This window comes from Vigna angularis, chromosome 2 (genome assembly GCF_016808095.1).
Source record: "Vigna angularis cultivar LongXiaoDou No.4 chromosome 2, ASM1680809v1, whole genome shotgun sequence".
Lineage (NCBI taxonomy): Eukaryota > Viridiplantae > Streptophyta > Magnoliopsida > Fabales > Fabaceae > Vigna > Vigna angularis.
In genome coordinates this window covers 7,284,485-7,301,838 of record NC_068971.1, presented here as the reverse complement: position 1 = coordinate 7,301,838, position 17,354 = coordinate 7,284,485, and the positions used below count along the sequence as shown (strand labels likewise).

The 17,354-nt window shown below is 33.9% G+C and overlaps 1 protein-coding gene across 5 annotated transcripts; it reads right to left on the bottom strand.

Moving 5' to 3' along the window:
* Window positions 1–9,680: 9,680 nt before the first annotated feature.
* On the bottom strand, window positions 9,681–14,668 carry LOC108329608 (AT-rich interactive domain-containing protein 1). 5 transcript variants are annotated; one of them, XM_017563906.2, is made up of 3 exons: window positions 14,431–14,668; window positions 12,644–13,801; window positions 9,681–11,146 (listed from the first exon to the last, which is right to left on the bottom strand). In XM_017563906.2, exons 2-3 carry the CDS (start codon window positions 13,724–13,726, stop codon window positions 10,274–10,276), a joined length of 1,956 nt encoding a protein of 651 aa, XP_017419395.1. In that variant the 5' UTR covers window positions 13,727–13,801; window positions 14,431–14,668; the 3' UTR covers window positions 9,681–10,273. The 5 variants fall into 5 exon arrangements, with proteins under 5 accessions (XP_017419395.1, XP_017419398.1, XP_052728379.1 ...); XM_017563909.2 differs by having other exon boundaries at window positions 12,644–13,739; XM_052872419.1 differs by lacking the exon at window positions 14,431–14,668 and having other exon boundaries at window positions 12,644–12,972; window positions 13,075–14,370.
* Between the last annotated feature and the right edge of the window lie 2,686 nt (window positions 14,669–17,354).

Here is a 17,354-nt window from a genome sequence, read left to right as displayed (position 1 = left end):
TTCCATCCACTCATACAACATGCAAAAGTCATCCAAGCATGGTAAATTGACATCTACAATACTTGTTACTTTATACCCCGACTTGTTACTTTATAGACCGACTCGTTACTTCATAGACAGACTCGTCCGGACTAGGATGAATTCTGTGTAGCTTCGATGTTCGTGCACCCGGGTGATGTAGTAACTGGAACTCTCATCAGCTGCCACCCGAGGTTAGTCCTATCTGTCCCGATACCCTAGGACTAGGACCTCCTGCCGTTCCCACACATGACGTACCCCCTCTACGTGAGGACGAGTACTCACGGAACATCAGGATGAACAACCGGCTAAGCTTCCCACATTCATTCTTTACACCAACTGATCTCACCGAGAGATCTAAATTTCCGATTCAATCCGACCATTTTAAATCTCATGATATTTCTTTTGGATCAACAATGTACATCATAAACCACTTATAACCATACCCTTTCAACCAATCTTGATTACATGAACATGCATTCATAAATTGCAATCGAAATATTTAAATAACATAACTTACTCTTACTTTGAATCTTAACCTCAATTATGAAAAATCAGATACCACCATATTATCCCAACAATTCCAACATATCTCATACATTCACATAATTCATGTCACAGATAATATTCCAAACATTGGTACACATAATTCAATCCGAAAGCAAAGGAACTTAAAATTCAACATATTTGTAAAATACTATTTGGACGAGTACTATTCACTGGACACTATTGGACGAACGCTCACTCAATTTAAGGACGAACGCTCAAATCAATGTGTTAAGGACGAACGCACACTATTTGGACGAACGCTTCACATTTTGGACGAACGCTCCACATTTTGGACGAACGCTCAACAATTTGGACGAACGCTCCACTATTGGACGAACGCCAACTATTTGGACGAACGCTCAGATATTCGGACGAACGCTCACTCACTGTTTGGACGAACGCTCAATGCTGATCATTTTGGACGAACGCTCGGTTTGGACAAATGGACGAACGCTCACAGATGAAACCAACGACGAACGCTAAGAATTGAACTAAGGACGAACGCTCACTCACACTCGCTCAAAGGTCGAACGCTCAACACTGAATTTAAGGCCGAACGCTTGGTCAAGCCATTTGGACGAACGTTAGCTATTTAGGACGAACGTCCAATTTGAAATCAAATTGGACGAACGGTTCTGCAGAATTTCTGCAGAATTGCAGATTTCCAGAAACATCAAATTCAACCCTTTCTTCCCAGATTTTACCCAGATTTGCATCATACAAAGCATATACAATCAATCAAACAAAAGATCTAGCTCCCCTTACCTCTTGAAGACCTCCTAGCAAATCTTGAACCAATCTTTGCACTGTGTTCCTCTTCCCTCTGCTGTTCCAGTCCTCTGCTACAGTGCCAGCTCTCCCTTTCCAGATTTTGCAGCAAGCCTATTGCTCCTCCAGATGCAGCACCGAACACCCCTCTCAGAGATATGGCAGCAAGAATTCTACTCTTCCCGAAGTTCAGAACCAACACCCCATGAATCCATGGCTTCTTACTTTTAAGGGAAAACAAATAAATTGGACCCTCCACTGCTGGAAGAACCACAACCGTTCCCTTCTACTCCTTGGTGCAGTGTCCATTAACGAAGGAGATGATGGTGTCTCCCTTAGTGGCTGAAGCACTCCAAAGTGGGAAGACCCACTACCCATTTTGATGCTGCCGAAAGAATGGAGCCCCCACCACTTACAGTTGCACCATCTGCTGTTAGATAACCGCCCCTCCCTCTTCCAGAAACGTGTAGCCACCCACATGAGGCCCACCTCCACCACAATTCTTTTCCAAAGAATATACGGTCCTTACATTCTCCCCAACAACAAAAATTTTCGTCCTCGAAAATTAAGCTTACCAACATAAGTTGAGATACGTCTCTCTCATCTTGTCCCCTATCTCTTAGGTAGAGTTGCCATCCCACAACTCATATAACAAACTTATCCGGCCAGTTCCCCACCGTTCAAAGAGCTCATTAGGACAACTCCCACCACACACAAAGAGACAATTCTAGATCAACATACATAACACATCTCACACCAAAATCAGGTCAAAACTACACTTACTCACATGGCAAGAGATCCTCGCTAATTGAATGTTTCATACTCCCAAAATGTGGCAAAAACCGCATACTATAAATTTTTTTTTTTTTTTTTAACCGATACTATAGAAGGTTCCGGTATGCGTGACTGGAACTGTGGACACAGTAAAGTTCCTTGGCTATAAAATGAGGTGCTAGCCGCGTTGGGCGACACTTCGAAACGTTGAGATCTGAGAGCATATGAGAGAGAGATCTGAGTCACTGAGAGTTCTGAGTGTGGGAGTTTGTGAGATCTGAACCCCTGAGTGTTGGAGATCGGAGATCCTGAACGCGAGATCGGGAGCTCTTTCTAGCCAAACTTCAATCTTCCCGTTCCAAGGTTTTGCTCCGCCTCGAGTAAGTACTTCTTTTCTCTTATATCTTCATTTTCTTTACCCAACTTCTCCTTTACTTCTTACTTCTTTTCTTTCCTTTCTTCTTTCTTGCTTCCTTTCACACACTATTTCTTTTCTGAGCTTTTATTACTCGCACTTACATTCTGCTTTCTTCTTTACTTTCCGCTTGTTATTTTTACTTCTGCTCCTGCATTTACTTTCTTCTTCTACTATTTTCCTTTCATTAACTAAATCTAAGAACACACTGCCTTAACAAAGATAAGGGGTATATCGGCTGGAAACCAGACGTTAATCTCCCCTCGATTGAGGGTATGGCAGAGACAATCGGGTAGAACAACGCCACGTACCCCATAAAAACAGAAAACTTAAAAAGAGGAATTTTATTTGTATGAACCGAACATGGACAATAATGGACCAAGACAAATGAACATAGATCCGTTTAGGAACATTTGCGAGGACCGTGAAACAGATCTGATACTGGACACTAAAACAACAATGACTGGCTGGACAAAAGAACCTAAAAGGGAACAAAACAAATAAAGAAAACACAGAATATTTTTGTTCTGATTTTGCTCTTTTTATTTTATTTTATTATTTCATTATGCTTTAGAAATACTCTGAGAGGAAGATGAGTGATATGGAGATGGAGAGGTACACCAGTCAGCAGTGGAAACCTACTGATGACCAGGTTAAAATGATGACCAATATCTTCAACCACGGGGTCACACATCCCAGTAGAGCCCAAGTTGTCGAGATTGCATCTCGAATCAGGGCCTTCGGAGAAGTCAGTGAATATAATGTACACTGCTGGTTCAACAATCATGGTAACCGGGTCAAGCGCTGGCAAGCGGAATTAGACCCCACTGGCACCGTATTTTCTCAGCTGCCGCTGTACATGTATGGTAAGAACCCTAATTACCACTATTTTCATTTTTATTTATTTTATTTTATTTTATTTTATTTTTCCCCTTCTATTTTTGACACAAAATATTATTTGAAGAATATGGCTGGGTAATTATGAAGGCGCCGAGGTTGCTGAACTTGTTCCCCGTTCCGATCATCATCGACGATGACAAGGACGAACGACAAATCCCTCAACCCATGCCTCTCGCATTCCGAACCAGAGCTCCCTCGACGGAGCTCTCCCTTAGGCCACCACAACCAGCTCGAGAATTTTTCCATTAAATTTTTATCTTTATCTGTAACTTAACGATCACGAGTGATCGAACCCCGAACATCCTTTATTTGCTTTATTTGCGTATTTTATGGACTGTAATATTTAACTATCACTTATGATCGACTCTAGAACATCTTTATTTTAATTATGCATTGTAATATTTATCTGCCCTGCTAGTTATATATTTTTCTAACGATTTATTTACAGGTTAACGTCTTTCCAAACTCAAGAGTATCAGAAGAGAAAAACCTCGGAGAAACACAACCACCTGTTTGTAATTTTTATTGTATTTATTTAAAATATATATATATATGTACTTGTTCATAAATTCATATTAATTTATTACACAATTTTGAAATTTGATTCAGAGTTATTCTCAACAATTTTTTTTTTTTTATTTGGCCCAAACGAAAAACATAATAAGTTATCAATGAGTTTGAAACGCATTAAAATTATGTATAAAATTGATCAAGATTTTAACGATGCTATAATACTCGATGAGGTAAACAAAACACTAATTTGACCCAATCTTAAAACGACCTTTGTGTTTGCAGACTCAAAAATAACCAATAGGATTTCACATTAAGGCAAAAAAAAATAACAAAGTATTAATGAACTTTGAAAACACAGAACACATACGTTTGACACAACCTGAACTGGGTGAAACTGAAAAATTAGATTGGCTCACAATGACATTGAAAACAAAAGACATATGAACGGGAGCCGAAATCTGGTTTAGACACATAGAGGTTGATAACCCAAAAATAATACACGTTAATGAAATGAATGAATGCTTAAGGTTGAACACGACAGGATTAAAACATTAACTTGATGACAAAAATGATTTAAACAGGGTTTAGGCTTAAACACGAGCAAAAGACCAAAACATGGCGCATCAAGGTTAAGACAGGGAGAATTAAACTCATAATGATAACAAATTTTTTTATAACCGTAGTCATGGTATACAATGAGAGCAAGTGCTCGAACCTGTATGCATACACAGTCACGACATATTTCCTGGTATTAACTGAAGGAATTCAATCTCCAGGTCATACCTTGCACTGTACGGAAGTACTCATCATATGATACCTCGTTCTCATCTGGACATCTCTTAGCACTACAAATTCTTTCAATGTCCCTAAACCACTGATCAGCTTCATTCGAACTGCAATTCCCATCAAACCGGGCTGAATGATGTTGTAGAAAGTTTTCCAAGTTCCACTCTTGGACCGGAATAACAGAAGAGAAAACACCCTGAACGGTTCTGCCACTACTCAATCACTTTAATGGATTGTCTTTAAGTGTTCTCAGATGTTACTCTAGCGTTCTCGGCAAAATACCCTTGCGGCTTCTAGATTATGCAGGGTTATGGTATTTTGCTCCACCAATGCAGCATTCTGTTGTTGCAACGCTTGGAACACCGCATTCAGCATCTGATTAGAGTCAGACGGATCAACTCCCTAAGACGAAGGAGGAGAAGAAGTAGGTACCATCTTTTGTTCATACAGAAAGAAAGACCATTAGTCTGACTCAAACCAACACAACTTCCAACCCGAGACCAAAGTACACAATCACAAACGAAGCGCACCCACACCTACAGGTTTTTAAGGAAGAACTGCTCTGATACCATTAATGTAACATCCCGATTATATAATAATCAATATTATATAATAAGGACGTTAACATTCAAATATAGAGAACAGTCAGAATTTTGACGTGTAATTAAATGTGGTATTACAGTCATCCAGAAATAAAAGAAACTTAAAATTTAAACTTAAACAGTTGAAAGGATTAAACACTACAAGTGTTTAATCAAGAAATTCTAAGAAGATTACTCCGCAATATCAACAACCTCCAGCTATGGCTCCAAGGGAAACTCCACGACAACATCTGCTCCCATCCAAGTGGATGATCATCGCCAACGAAACATACCCAAACAGCACATAACAAAACAATGCAAGGGTGAGCTAGATATAAAAACATGTTATACAGATAGAACAGTTAAATTCAATGTTATCATACTTAGATTCGTATAAAAGAACAATTAGAGCATATTCATTAAACCATAATTCCATCCACTCATACAACATGCAAAAGTCATCCAAGCATGGTAAATTGACATCTACAATACTTGTTACTTTATACCCCGACTTGTTACTTTATAGACCGACTCGTTACTTCATAGACAGACTCGTCCGGACTAGGATGAATTCTGTGTAGCTTCGATGTTCGTGCACCCGGGTGATGTAGTAACTGGAACTCTCATCAGCTGCCACCCGAGGTTAGTCCTATCTGTCCCGATACCCTAGGACTAGGACCTCCTGCCGTTCCCACACATGACGTACCCCCTCTACGTGAGGACGAGTACTCACGGAACATCAGGATGAACAACCGGCTAAGCTTCCCACATTCATTCTTTACACCAACTGATCTCACCGAGAGATCTAAATTTCCGATTCAATCCGACCATTTTAAATCTCATGATATTTCTTTTGGATCAACAATGTACATCATAAACCACTTATAACCATACCCTTTCAACCAATCTTGATTACATGAACATGCATTCATAAATTGCAATCGAAATATTTAAATAACATAACTTACTCTTACTTTGAATCTTAACCTCAATTATGAAAAATCAGATACCACCATATTATCCCAACAATTCCAACATATCTCATACATTCACATAATTCATGTCACAGATAATATTCCAAACATTGGTACACATAATTCAATCCGAAAGCAAAGGAACTTAAAATTCAACATATTTGTAAAATACTATTTGGACGAGTACTATTCACTGGACACTATTGGACGAACGCTCACTCAATTTAAGGACGAACGCTCAAATCAATGTGTTAAGGACGAACGCACACTATTTGGACGAACGCTTCACATTTTGGACGAACGCTCCACATTTTGGACGAACGCTCAACAATTTGGACGAACGCTCCACTATTGGACGAACGCCAACTATTTGGACGAACGCTCAGATATTCGGACGAACGCTCACTCACTGTTTGGACGAACGCTCAATGCTGATCATTTTGGACGAACGCTCGGTTTGGACAAATGGACGAACGCTCACAGATGAAACCAACGACGAACGCTAAGAATTGAACTAAGGACGAACGCTCACTCACACTCGCTCAAAGGTCGAACGCTCAACACTGAATTTAAGGCCGAACGCTTGGTCAAGCCATTTGGACGAACGTTAGCTATTTAGGACGAACGTCCAATTTGAAATCAAATTGGACGAACGGTTCTGCAGAATTTCTGCAGAATTGCAGATTTCCAGAAACATCAAATTCAACCCTTTCTTCCCAGATTTTACCCAGATTTGCATCATACAAAGCATATACAATCAATCAAACAAAAGATCTAGCTCCCCTTACCTCTTGAAGACCTCCTAGCAAATCTTGAACCAATCTTTGCACTGTGTTCCTCTTCCCTCTGCTGTTCCAGTCCTCTGCTACAGTGCCAGCTCTCCCTTTCCAGATTTTGCAGCAAGCCTATTGCTCCTCCAGATGCAGCACCGAACACCCCTCTCAGAGATATGGCAGCAAGAATTCTACTCTTCCCGAAGTTCAGAACCAACACCCCATGAATCCATGGCTTCTTACTTTTAAGGGAAAACAAATAAATTGGACCCTCCACTGCTGGAAGAACCACAACCGTTCCCTTCTACTCCTTGGTGCAGTGTCCATTAACGAAGGAGATGATGGTGTCTCCCTTAGTGGCTGAAGCACTCCAAAGTGGGAAGACCCACTACCCATTTTGATGCTGCCGAAAGAATGGAGCCCCCACCACTTACAGTTGCACCATCTGCTGTTAGATAACCGCCCCTCCCTCTTCCAGAAACGTGTAGCCACCCACATGAGGCCCACCTCCACCACAATTCTTTTCCAAAGAATATACGGTCCTTACATTGGGACCTTTTTTAACTTTTTAAAAAAGATAGGACGAATTTGAACATTCCTTCTTTTTCGAGGGATCAAAAAAGATATTAAACCTAAAAACATCAACATGTCAATTGAAATGACATATCAAACATAACTTACTTAAAGTTTAAATCCTCTTTCTGACTCAGTTTTTCAAAACACACAACTTGTAAGTATAAAAAATTTAATTGTATTTCAATTCTTATACTTTCAGTTAATTGTTTCCTTTTAATTATTTTTTATTCAATATGATTTTTATATATTTAAAAAGACTCAATATAATCTTTTTATATTTAAATTGTTTAGGAGATAATAAATTGTCAATATGCTTCTTTTTTGTGGTGGATGGCTAGACATCAATTATCCTAATTTAACGTGATTCTACCCATTTTGTCCTGAAATTTAACAATAATGAAAATGTGAATAATAAAAAATTAAAAAGTGAAAATGTTGAATTCATAGAATTTAAAAAATGATATGAATATTCCATGTACTTCTCCACATTTCTCTTTACGTTCTTAATTTTTTTTTTTTTAAATTTTAAAACTATTTCTTGTATTTCATAAAAGCTATACTCTATTTCTTTTCAACAAATCAACGAATTTTAAAAACCGTTAAAAAAGCTCTTTCAATAAATTTTAAAATATGTTAAATTTTCAATAATTTTTAAAATTTGTTAAAGTTTTTGGACAAATCTTTCAATAATTCAAAATTTGTTGAATGATTTTTTTAAACAAATTTTAAAATCTGTTGAAAGATTTCTTTTTTTAACAGATTTTTAAATCTCTTATAGAAAAATTTTCAAAAATTTCAACAAATTTTAAAAATAAATTTTTGAAATATAAGGATTAAAAAAAAATTGAGAACCTTCCATTAAGGCTTCTAACTTTCAAGATAATAACTCCACATCAAAGATTTCTTCCTCCACCTCTATTTTCTTCCTCTTCCTATACCTCACAAGCAAAATAAAAAGACAAATTTACCTTCATCTTCTTTCCTCTTCCTTCATCTCCACCCCATCTTCTTCTTTCACTTTTACCTCCACCTCCAGCCCCTTCATTGAATAAAGTATGGCCATAATTTATTAAGCAAGGTGCACCTAGGGATAACAATTTTACCCACGGACACGAATATTCGCAGGTAAAATCTGCGACAGGTAGTAACTATCCGCAGATATTTGGTAGCGAGTATTTCAATACCCACTTCTAAACGGGTCGAGTACCGGTAGTATACTACCCGTCCTGCGAGTACCCGTTACCCGCAAAAAATTAAAAAAAAAATAATTTATATATATTTTAATTAAATTTAATTAAAATAAAATAAAATTATATTTTATTAGGTTAAATTTAATTAAAATTAAATTTTAATTTATATTTAATTTAATTTATATCATATTATATATTTTTTTTTGTAATTTTATTTAAATTTTATTTTAAAAATATATTAAATAATTTTTTTTATATTTTGCAGATATCCACGGGTACCCGTGAGTTTTAAAATATCCGCAGATATTTTTTAAACGAATATCCGACGGGTAGCGGATCGGATAACAGATACAATTTTATCCGACGAATCGGGTTGCCGGTAGACACTACCCATTGCCATCCCTTGGTATACCCTTCATTCTTCCTTCAATTCCACATAGTTCATTTCTTTTTGTTTTCTAATTATTTATTTCGTTATCCCTTTTGGAATTATTTCATTTAGTGAACACTATCAACCTTAAAAGTATCACGAATTAAACATCCTATAATATAAATTATCTATAATGTAAATTAACATTATAGAGTGTTCAACTCAAAAGGTAATTTAGCTTACGAATTGTACAATTCAAAATATAAATTTGTATTCCGAATTGTACAACTGACATGACGAGAAAGATTTTGATACGTAATTGTACAAACAATATATTTTAGCAAACATAGATAGAACTCACGACTCATTGACAATAAAAAAAAAAGATAAATGTAAAGTTCCAAAATTGGTTGTTATTCCCATTAGTATTGAGTAGCCTAATAATATTGAATATAAACTTTTATTTGGCATATTACTGAAGGCAATCTCCAAATTTGATGAAAATGTAATACTAAAAACATAAAGAATTTGCACATAGATTGTCTGTAAACAAATGTAACATAATAAAGTTGCATATAATTAAGCCAAAACAACATATATATGACTGCTAGAAACATTTTGATAGAAATTTGCATGAATGAAAGGCTGAAATTCAAATATTTCTTCATGAAACTCTGCAATGAAATGTAGCCCCATATATTCATGATGTTGTTCTTTGAACTTTAAAGTAACCCTTGTCAAAAACTGGTGAAAATAAAATGAGGGAAGAGAGTACCTGTGGCTGTAACATATTACAGCCTCCAGATAGAAGACATGTCTCAAAATGGAGGCATGTAAAACTAAAAGCAACTCCAACTGTCAGTTTTTAATAGTTGTTGGCAAGGCTTCAAAAAACATCTTTCATGTCCTAAATTCATCCTACACAAAAGAACCAATCTTTTAGGTTCCATTTTCCACTTCCAAAATCAATGGTGGTTCCAAATTCTAAGGAGAGAAAGACCCATTGATTCTAAAAATTGTGGCATCAAAATACGCACAAAATTGTCAATGCACATTCTCGATAAAGATTGAGAAGTGACTGACCATTCACTTGCCATTTGACCTTTTGCCAGTGGATTTTTTGGGTGATAACAAGGTGAGGTTGCGTGATTTTGGTGTTTGATGTCCAAACACTTTCCTCAATGGTGTGAACTCTGATTCATCATCATCACTATCAATGTTATCTGGAGTATGCCTGTTCTGATATGCTCTCTGCTGCAGAAGAAAGACATTGAAATAGTAGCAGACCAAATCTTCTCTGCTCTTCTTAGGAAATGTTTTAAAGAGATGATCCCAAAAACATTTATCAAGTGAAGCAGGGTTTGATTTCACCACATCTCTGAACTTCTTCTCATCCTCATCTGTCCAAGAACTACTAACTTCTTCACCTACCATGTCTAATCTCCATTGGAAAAAAGCCTCCCCCAGCTCTATCTTAACTTTAGACCTTTTCTCACCAACATGAAACCGGACACACTCAACAGAACCTTGTACTGGGCAGCCACATGAATCTTGTCTTCCTTTTCCAATAGGGTCCCTTTCAATAAGACACCATTTTGAATTTACAAATTTTGGAGGCCATATTTGGGTCCCCAACCACTTAGAATCACTTTCAAAAGTTGTGCCAGTCCATTCTGGCACTTCAGCTTGATGATTTGGCCCCACAGGGATGTGCACCCGGGCATATTTATCAAGACTACAGGAGTCAAGTAACTTCTTATCGACAACATCTTCAGATCGAGAACTTGAGGTTCTCTCCAAATGTCCACGAGCTTTTGTTTTTGTTTTCGATGAAGTCGAGGAGACTCCATCGGATGTAGATTTTCCCAATAAAGACTTCTCTTCACACTTCAACCTCTTTCTAAAATTGTACAATGCCTCAATGCGATCATCGTACATGGAAGGATGCATTTTCTGACTCTACAAAATGGCATAACATTTTGGTTTTAATTTGACACCAGTGTTCTCTTTTCAATTTTCAATAGAAACATGGACACAAAACACAACACTACACTCTAAACCATCTAATGTAAAAAATATGGGACACAAAACAACATAGACCCACGCACAAGAGAGAAAGAAACTTAAATGAAACTAAATTTAAGCAGCCTAGCAAAAGATTTAAATTGATTATCAATATTTGTATAATCTTGATTGAAATAAAGAGAATAATTTAACTGAAGATTTTGCAGACAATTAACATAATGCCAGCAAACGCTTTTTACCTTATAAATAAATAATTTATTACACTAAAATATAAAAATTAAAGTTTGAACTAAGCAATAAGATATCAACAATAATAAGTTCTTTCAATAACAAAGATTTAAAAAGAAGTCAAAAGATTGAATTGCTTCGAGATAAATTTAAAAGTTGAAGAATTAGAATTATGAAGTAAGATACTAATGAATTCTCAGCATAAATAAGATATTGTCAAATCTAGTAAATTTGTAATAAGATAAAAATAGAAATTTTAAATTTTCTGAAGTAACTTGTTCTTCTTAATGTATGGGCAAGAAAACTATGAGACATTAATTTTGATGAAGCATAAGTGTCCGGTAAATGATATCAATATGAATTTAAATTATTCTTGTCTTATATCATAATTATCAATCACAGATAGCAAAAGGTAGTCACTAACTTTGAAAACAGTATAGTAAGATGACCGCTATTTTAAAAACTATAATACTAACTAAATAATTTATACTGCAAAAATACACATAAATACTTAAAAAATAAAACAAAAACTGAAAACTATACATATTCATGATAATAATAAGTCATAGTTTACAAACTGACCATCAATCTATAAGCAACAACAATATAGTAATGAAGTTGTAAAAAAAATATGATGGTAAAATTAATAGAAAAAGAGCACAACAAATTAGATTACAAATTAGCAGAATGTGAAATACAACAATGGGTGGAGGAAGCCTAAAGAAAAATGAAAGAATGAAAAAAACAGTCCTATAGTGAGTGAAGGAATAGATGTCAAATAGATGTAAGCTTTTGAAGTATATTTTTACCTAAAAGAAACCCCAAAATATGGATTTCTGAAGCCTAAATTTGAGTTGTGTGTATATAGTAATTATGAAAAAACAAATACATCAGTAAATTATAGAGAAAATAATGTAGAAGAACAGCATCCATGATTACGCATATAAATATAATAATTATAATGCCAATAGCAAAAGGGCCTAAACCAGAAAATATTGACAATAGTTACCAAACAGAAAAAATACATAGAGGCATCTATTTAATTAAATAATCGGGGAAATAAATTTATCAAAAAATTATAAAGATTTATTTCCTTGACGTATGGTCTCAACAAAAAACAATGGCATAGAACTCGGTACTATATTTCATAATTCATTAATGATCTGCATGACAAACAAAGAGAACATGGTAGTTTCATATTACCTGCCAACTAAGTTGTTCACTGGCTGTCTCAAAATCTTTCTTTAGAAAGACTGCTTCTCGAAACAACAAAGCCTGCTTCCAGATCTCTTGACTACTGCAAGACTTCCACTTAGACTTTTCAGGAACCGAACCAACTGCAGGATCACAAGGATTTTTAGCAATGCTGTTAATCCAAATTAGCATTTCTGACACAGACTCTCTCTTCCTCTTGTGACCAAATTTCTTTTGGTCAACACTAGATGGATCCAATATCAAGACTTCATCACTTTCGTCATCATCATCTTTATTGTTGTTTTTGCTTCCATCTGACAATCTAAGCATGTCACTTTCTGCATCGGATGCATCCACAGTTAATAATTTGCTCTCATCAAACTCTTCTGGTGTATCCATTTCAGTATTAAATCCGCAAAATTTTACTACAATAGGCTCACCCTTGTCGTGGTCCTCCAGCATGTCCAAATCAACAAGTTCCGGCCTTCTAACTTTCTTGGCCTCATTGAAATCTGGATTCACCCCGTTCATCCTATTAGTACCACACAACTTCCTCCCCTCTAGATAGTCACATACATTATCATATTCATTCCCATTAGAATTTGTATTCTTGTCTTTCACACTATTACTACCACATGACTTACTCCTATCTATATACTTATAAGCACTCTCCTGTTCAGCCCCATTGGACTCTGGTTTCACACACTTGACTCTATTACTACCACTGAGCTTCCTACCATCCGGACAGCCACAATCCCTCCTCTCATGTTCATCTCCTACCTCCTCCTCACCAGAATCGTCCAACATGGATTCAGTGTGTGCCTCCATCAAATGCTTCTGAAACTTAACTCTATCACCCTCTAAACCATATTCAGCAAACTTGCCACCAGCAACATTCTTCAAACATGTCTCTAGAGCACTTAAGTGTTTGCTGTAAACATGTTCCACATCGGAACCAACCTTCACACCCAATCCATACTCTTCCCCCACCAAATCCCACAGCCTATTCTTACAAACAGCATCATAACCACCTTTCTTCTTCACCACCATGAAAAGTTTATACAAATCCAAAGACTCCCCGTTACCCATCATTGTAGACACGGATCTGTTTCAGAAACAACCAACCAAGGAATTGATCAAAACAGCATGCACCCTTATCAGATAAACCTACAAACACATTTGCATTATCAGCTTCAACTTCAAACTAATTAAGGGGGATTTAGCTAGATCAAAGAAAACCCCATCAACAAACCACACCATCCTGCTATGGTTATCACATTCAAGTTATAAAAACAAAACAAATGATCATGTAAAGGCTTCATTTTTATTCCCCCACCGCCAACCCAAAAAAAAAAATAAAGAAGGAAACCTAGGTATACAAGCCTTCAAGGCTGAGAACTGAAAAAGGGTACCGAAGGAAACTACGTGCTTTCTCTATCTACATCGTCAGAGAAAGGGGGAGAGGAAGGGACAGAAAATTTTCGGAGTCCCGCGCTTTGTTTATGAAGCTAAAAGTCTATATAAATTGGAGATAGTGTTATTTTGGAAGAATGAAGGAGGGGCCAAAGTTCAAGTTTTGAACAGATGCAGACCCTCTTCTTCAAAATCCATGAGGGTTTATGAAAATCTGTAAATGAAAATAGCTTCGGAAAATTAAAATAACAAAAGGGTTTTCAGAAATTTCAGGGCAAAAATTATTTGTGAAACGGAGGATTCTTAATTTTTGATAGGAAGTAAAAATAGATAAAAATAAAGAGTTTTCATTGAAAGTGAAAAAGAAAGAAAGACAGACATACCAGTGTCTATAAAGAAAAACTTGAGAGAATGCTTCCACAACCAACCTAATGTGACCTCACTTGTGGTTTAGCACCACCAACTTGTCCCTTAATTTGCCAAATCCCAATGCTATTGCATTTTCTTTTCTTTTCTCTAAATCTCTTTTTCACTCTTTTCTCTCCTTTTTTTTTTCAAAAAGAAAATACGTTGGAGGAAGGATATGTGGAGAGAGAAGGAGAAGAAAGAAGAATTTGGAGAGTTTTACTTTTTCATAGAATGAAGGTTTTTTTATAGAGAGAAGAATCATGTAAAACTATCTTTTTATATTATTTTATTTGGTGTGGTTTCATTAACCATGGTTAATATTTAACTTAGGATAGCTTGAGTTGAATTTTAAATAGATGCATAGTGGATTGTTTTTAGAGATTAAAAAAATAAATGATAAAAGGATAAATAAATAATCAAAGTGTATCATCAAACACAAATTAGGTGCTATTCAAAGTTGTTGACTATTAATGACTTTTATGATTTCTTTTATTTTAAGGAAATATAAATACTAATTATTTACTACTTTCTCAAATTTGATTTACATATAAATATGATTTTGGTATTTTTTGTAAGGAAAACAATAATATTTGGTAGTATTTAACTTAGATTTTTTTTCTCAATTTATAAAAAGATAATTTCGTGTTAAAAATATACAAAATTCAATACAATATTTTGATAAATTTCAAGTTACTTTTTAGTGAAATATACAAATAGTAAATGGTAAAACCATCAAGTAGTCCTATATTATCTCTATTCTTTTCATTTGAAGGAGATATAGATATTCATTTATAATGTTTTGTGATTTTTTCACCAATGATTTGATTATAATGAACTTTTAATTAAACCAATATAATAACTTCAAACTTATTGTTGAAATTCAATAGTAATAATGGAAAATATTAACTTATAACTTACAAGCAAGGAAGAACAAAAAGTTAGAATCAATTCCATATGAAAAGGTTCAAAATTTTGTATCGGTTTACCTCTATATACAAAACTCACATTTTTTTTTTACATAAATGTTGTATTTTTTTAATGTTTTTAAATTTTAATAAAAAGTCAAAATGTATATATATAAAGTTGTTTTAAATTATTCCCATAAAAATTCAAACCATAAATTTTGTATCACAATTTTTTTTTAAATATCATATCACAACATTCCTATACATATTATAAGAATTAATTGATTAATTGAAATTTTTAATAGGATATTTGATCAAATCAATAAATTAATTACTAATTTATTTGATTATTTTATAAGTTAGCTTGAGAAGAAAAATATTTAATATAATTAAGAAATATATTTCTATAGTGGTTTATCAATTATTTAATTTAATAAATTTATTAATTATTTAATTTAATAAATTTATTAATTATTTATTTTATTTAAAAGATTATGATAAAAGATAAAATAGTTTATTAATTATTTACTTTAAAAAATTATGAAAATAGATAAAATGGTTTATGAATTTAAAATATTTTATTTTTATTTAAAATATTTTCTAAGAGATAAAAGGATTTATTTTTTATTTCATTTAAAATATTTTTTAAGAAGATATTAAACTAATTTGATGATTCAGTATATATGTGCGAAATATTTGAAATTATGTAGTTTCGTTAGACGGACTAGCCCGTCATTCAAAGAAAAAGAAAATTGAATTTTGAAAATCTAAAGAGCTCAAGTTACTTTACTCTTTGAGCAAACCAAAACTCTTGAGTGAGTCTTGTAAATCAAACTCTTAGGATTTAGGTCGTTGACCGAGTAAAATGCTCGCTAAACAAAGAAAACACTTAACTCTCGAAGTAAAGAGTTAAGTGTTTTCTTTTTTTCACAAAATGTCGACAGTTGATGATATGAGAATAAACTAAATCGACTCTTACATTAAGATATTTGATTCTTAAAGTATTGTTTAAATTTCTTATGTGTTTTAATATGATTATTGTTGTTAACTTTTTTGGTCATTGGGATGATGTTACAATTATCTTAGTTGGTTATCTTGCTTATTTATCACAACATATTAACAAATCTAAGTATGGCTAATATAAAATCCATATGACTGTTAATATACAATGACAAGTAACTATAGCTCAAATGAAATGATTTTATTCATATGATATTGTATTTTTAACACATAAAAACAAGTAAGCTAAATAATAATTAAATCAACTTATGGAAAAATTAAATAGCAAAAACTAAATTAAAAGTTATAAACAAAATCTAATATTTAATAGACAAAAAGTATTTAATAAAAATTCAAGGCATAGATACTTTTTTGGTTTCTATTTTCGTTGATTTTGTTCAATGTGTGAATCATTTTCTCCAGATATTTAATATAGTCCCTATTTTGGTAAATTATGTTCAATTTGATCTTTTATCATGAAATCGTCTAAATGTTTAACGAAAGATTAATTGTGTGTTATGTGTGAGTTCGTGATTTTTTAAAATTTATTAAATTTAAATTTTTCTTGATTTAAAAAAGTTGTTCATGTCTCAAGTCTATATTGTGTCATGTGTCAATGTCAGTATCATGTGTTAATTCAATGTTAGTAACACGTGTCAAGTCAGTATTAGTGTCACATGTCAATGTCAGTTCCATGTATTAGTGTTTTGTATTCAATTTCGTCATAATTTTTGTTATTTTTGTTCAATTTAGTTCCAAATTTTGTTAGTTAAGTTCAATTCAGTTTTAATTTTAAATTTCAAAGGAAAATTTCTTCATTATTTTAAAATTAGATGCAACATTCTTCGTCATTTTTAAAATTAAAAGAATTTTTTCATTATTTTAAAAATTAGAAGGAAAATTCTTCATTATTATTAAAACCATAAGGAAAATTCTTTAATATATTTAAAATTAGAAGGAAAATTCTTTATTGTTTTTAAAATTAGAAAGAAATT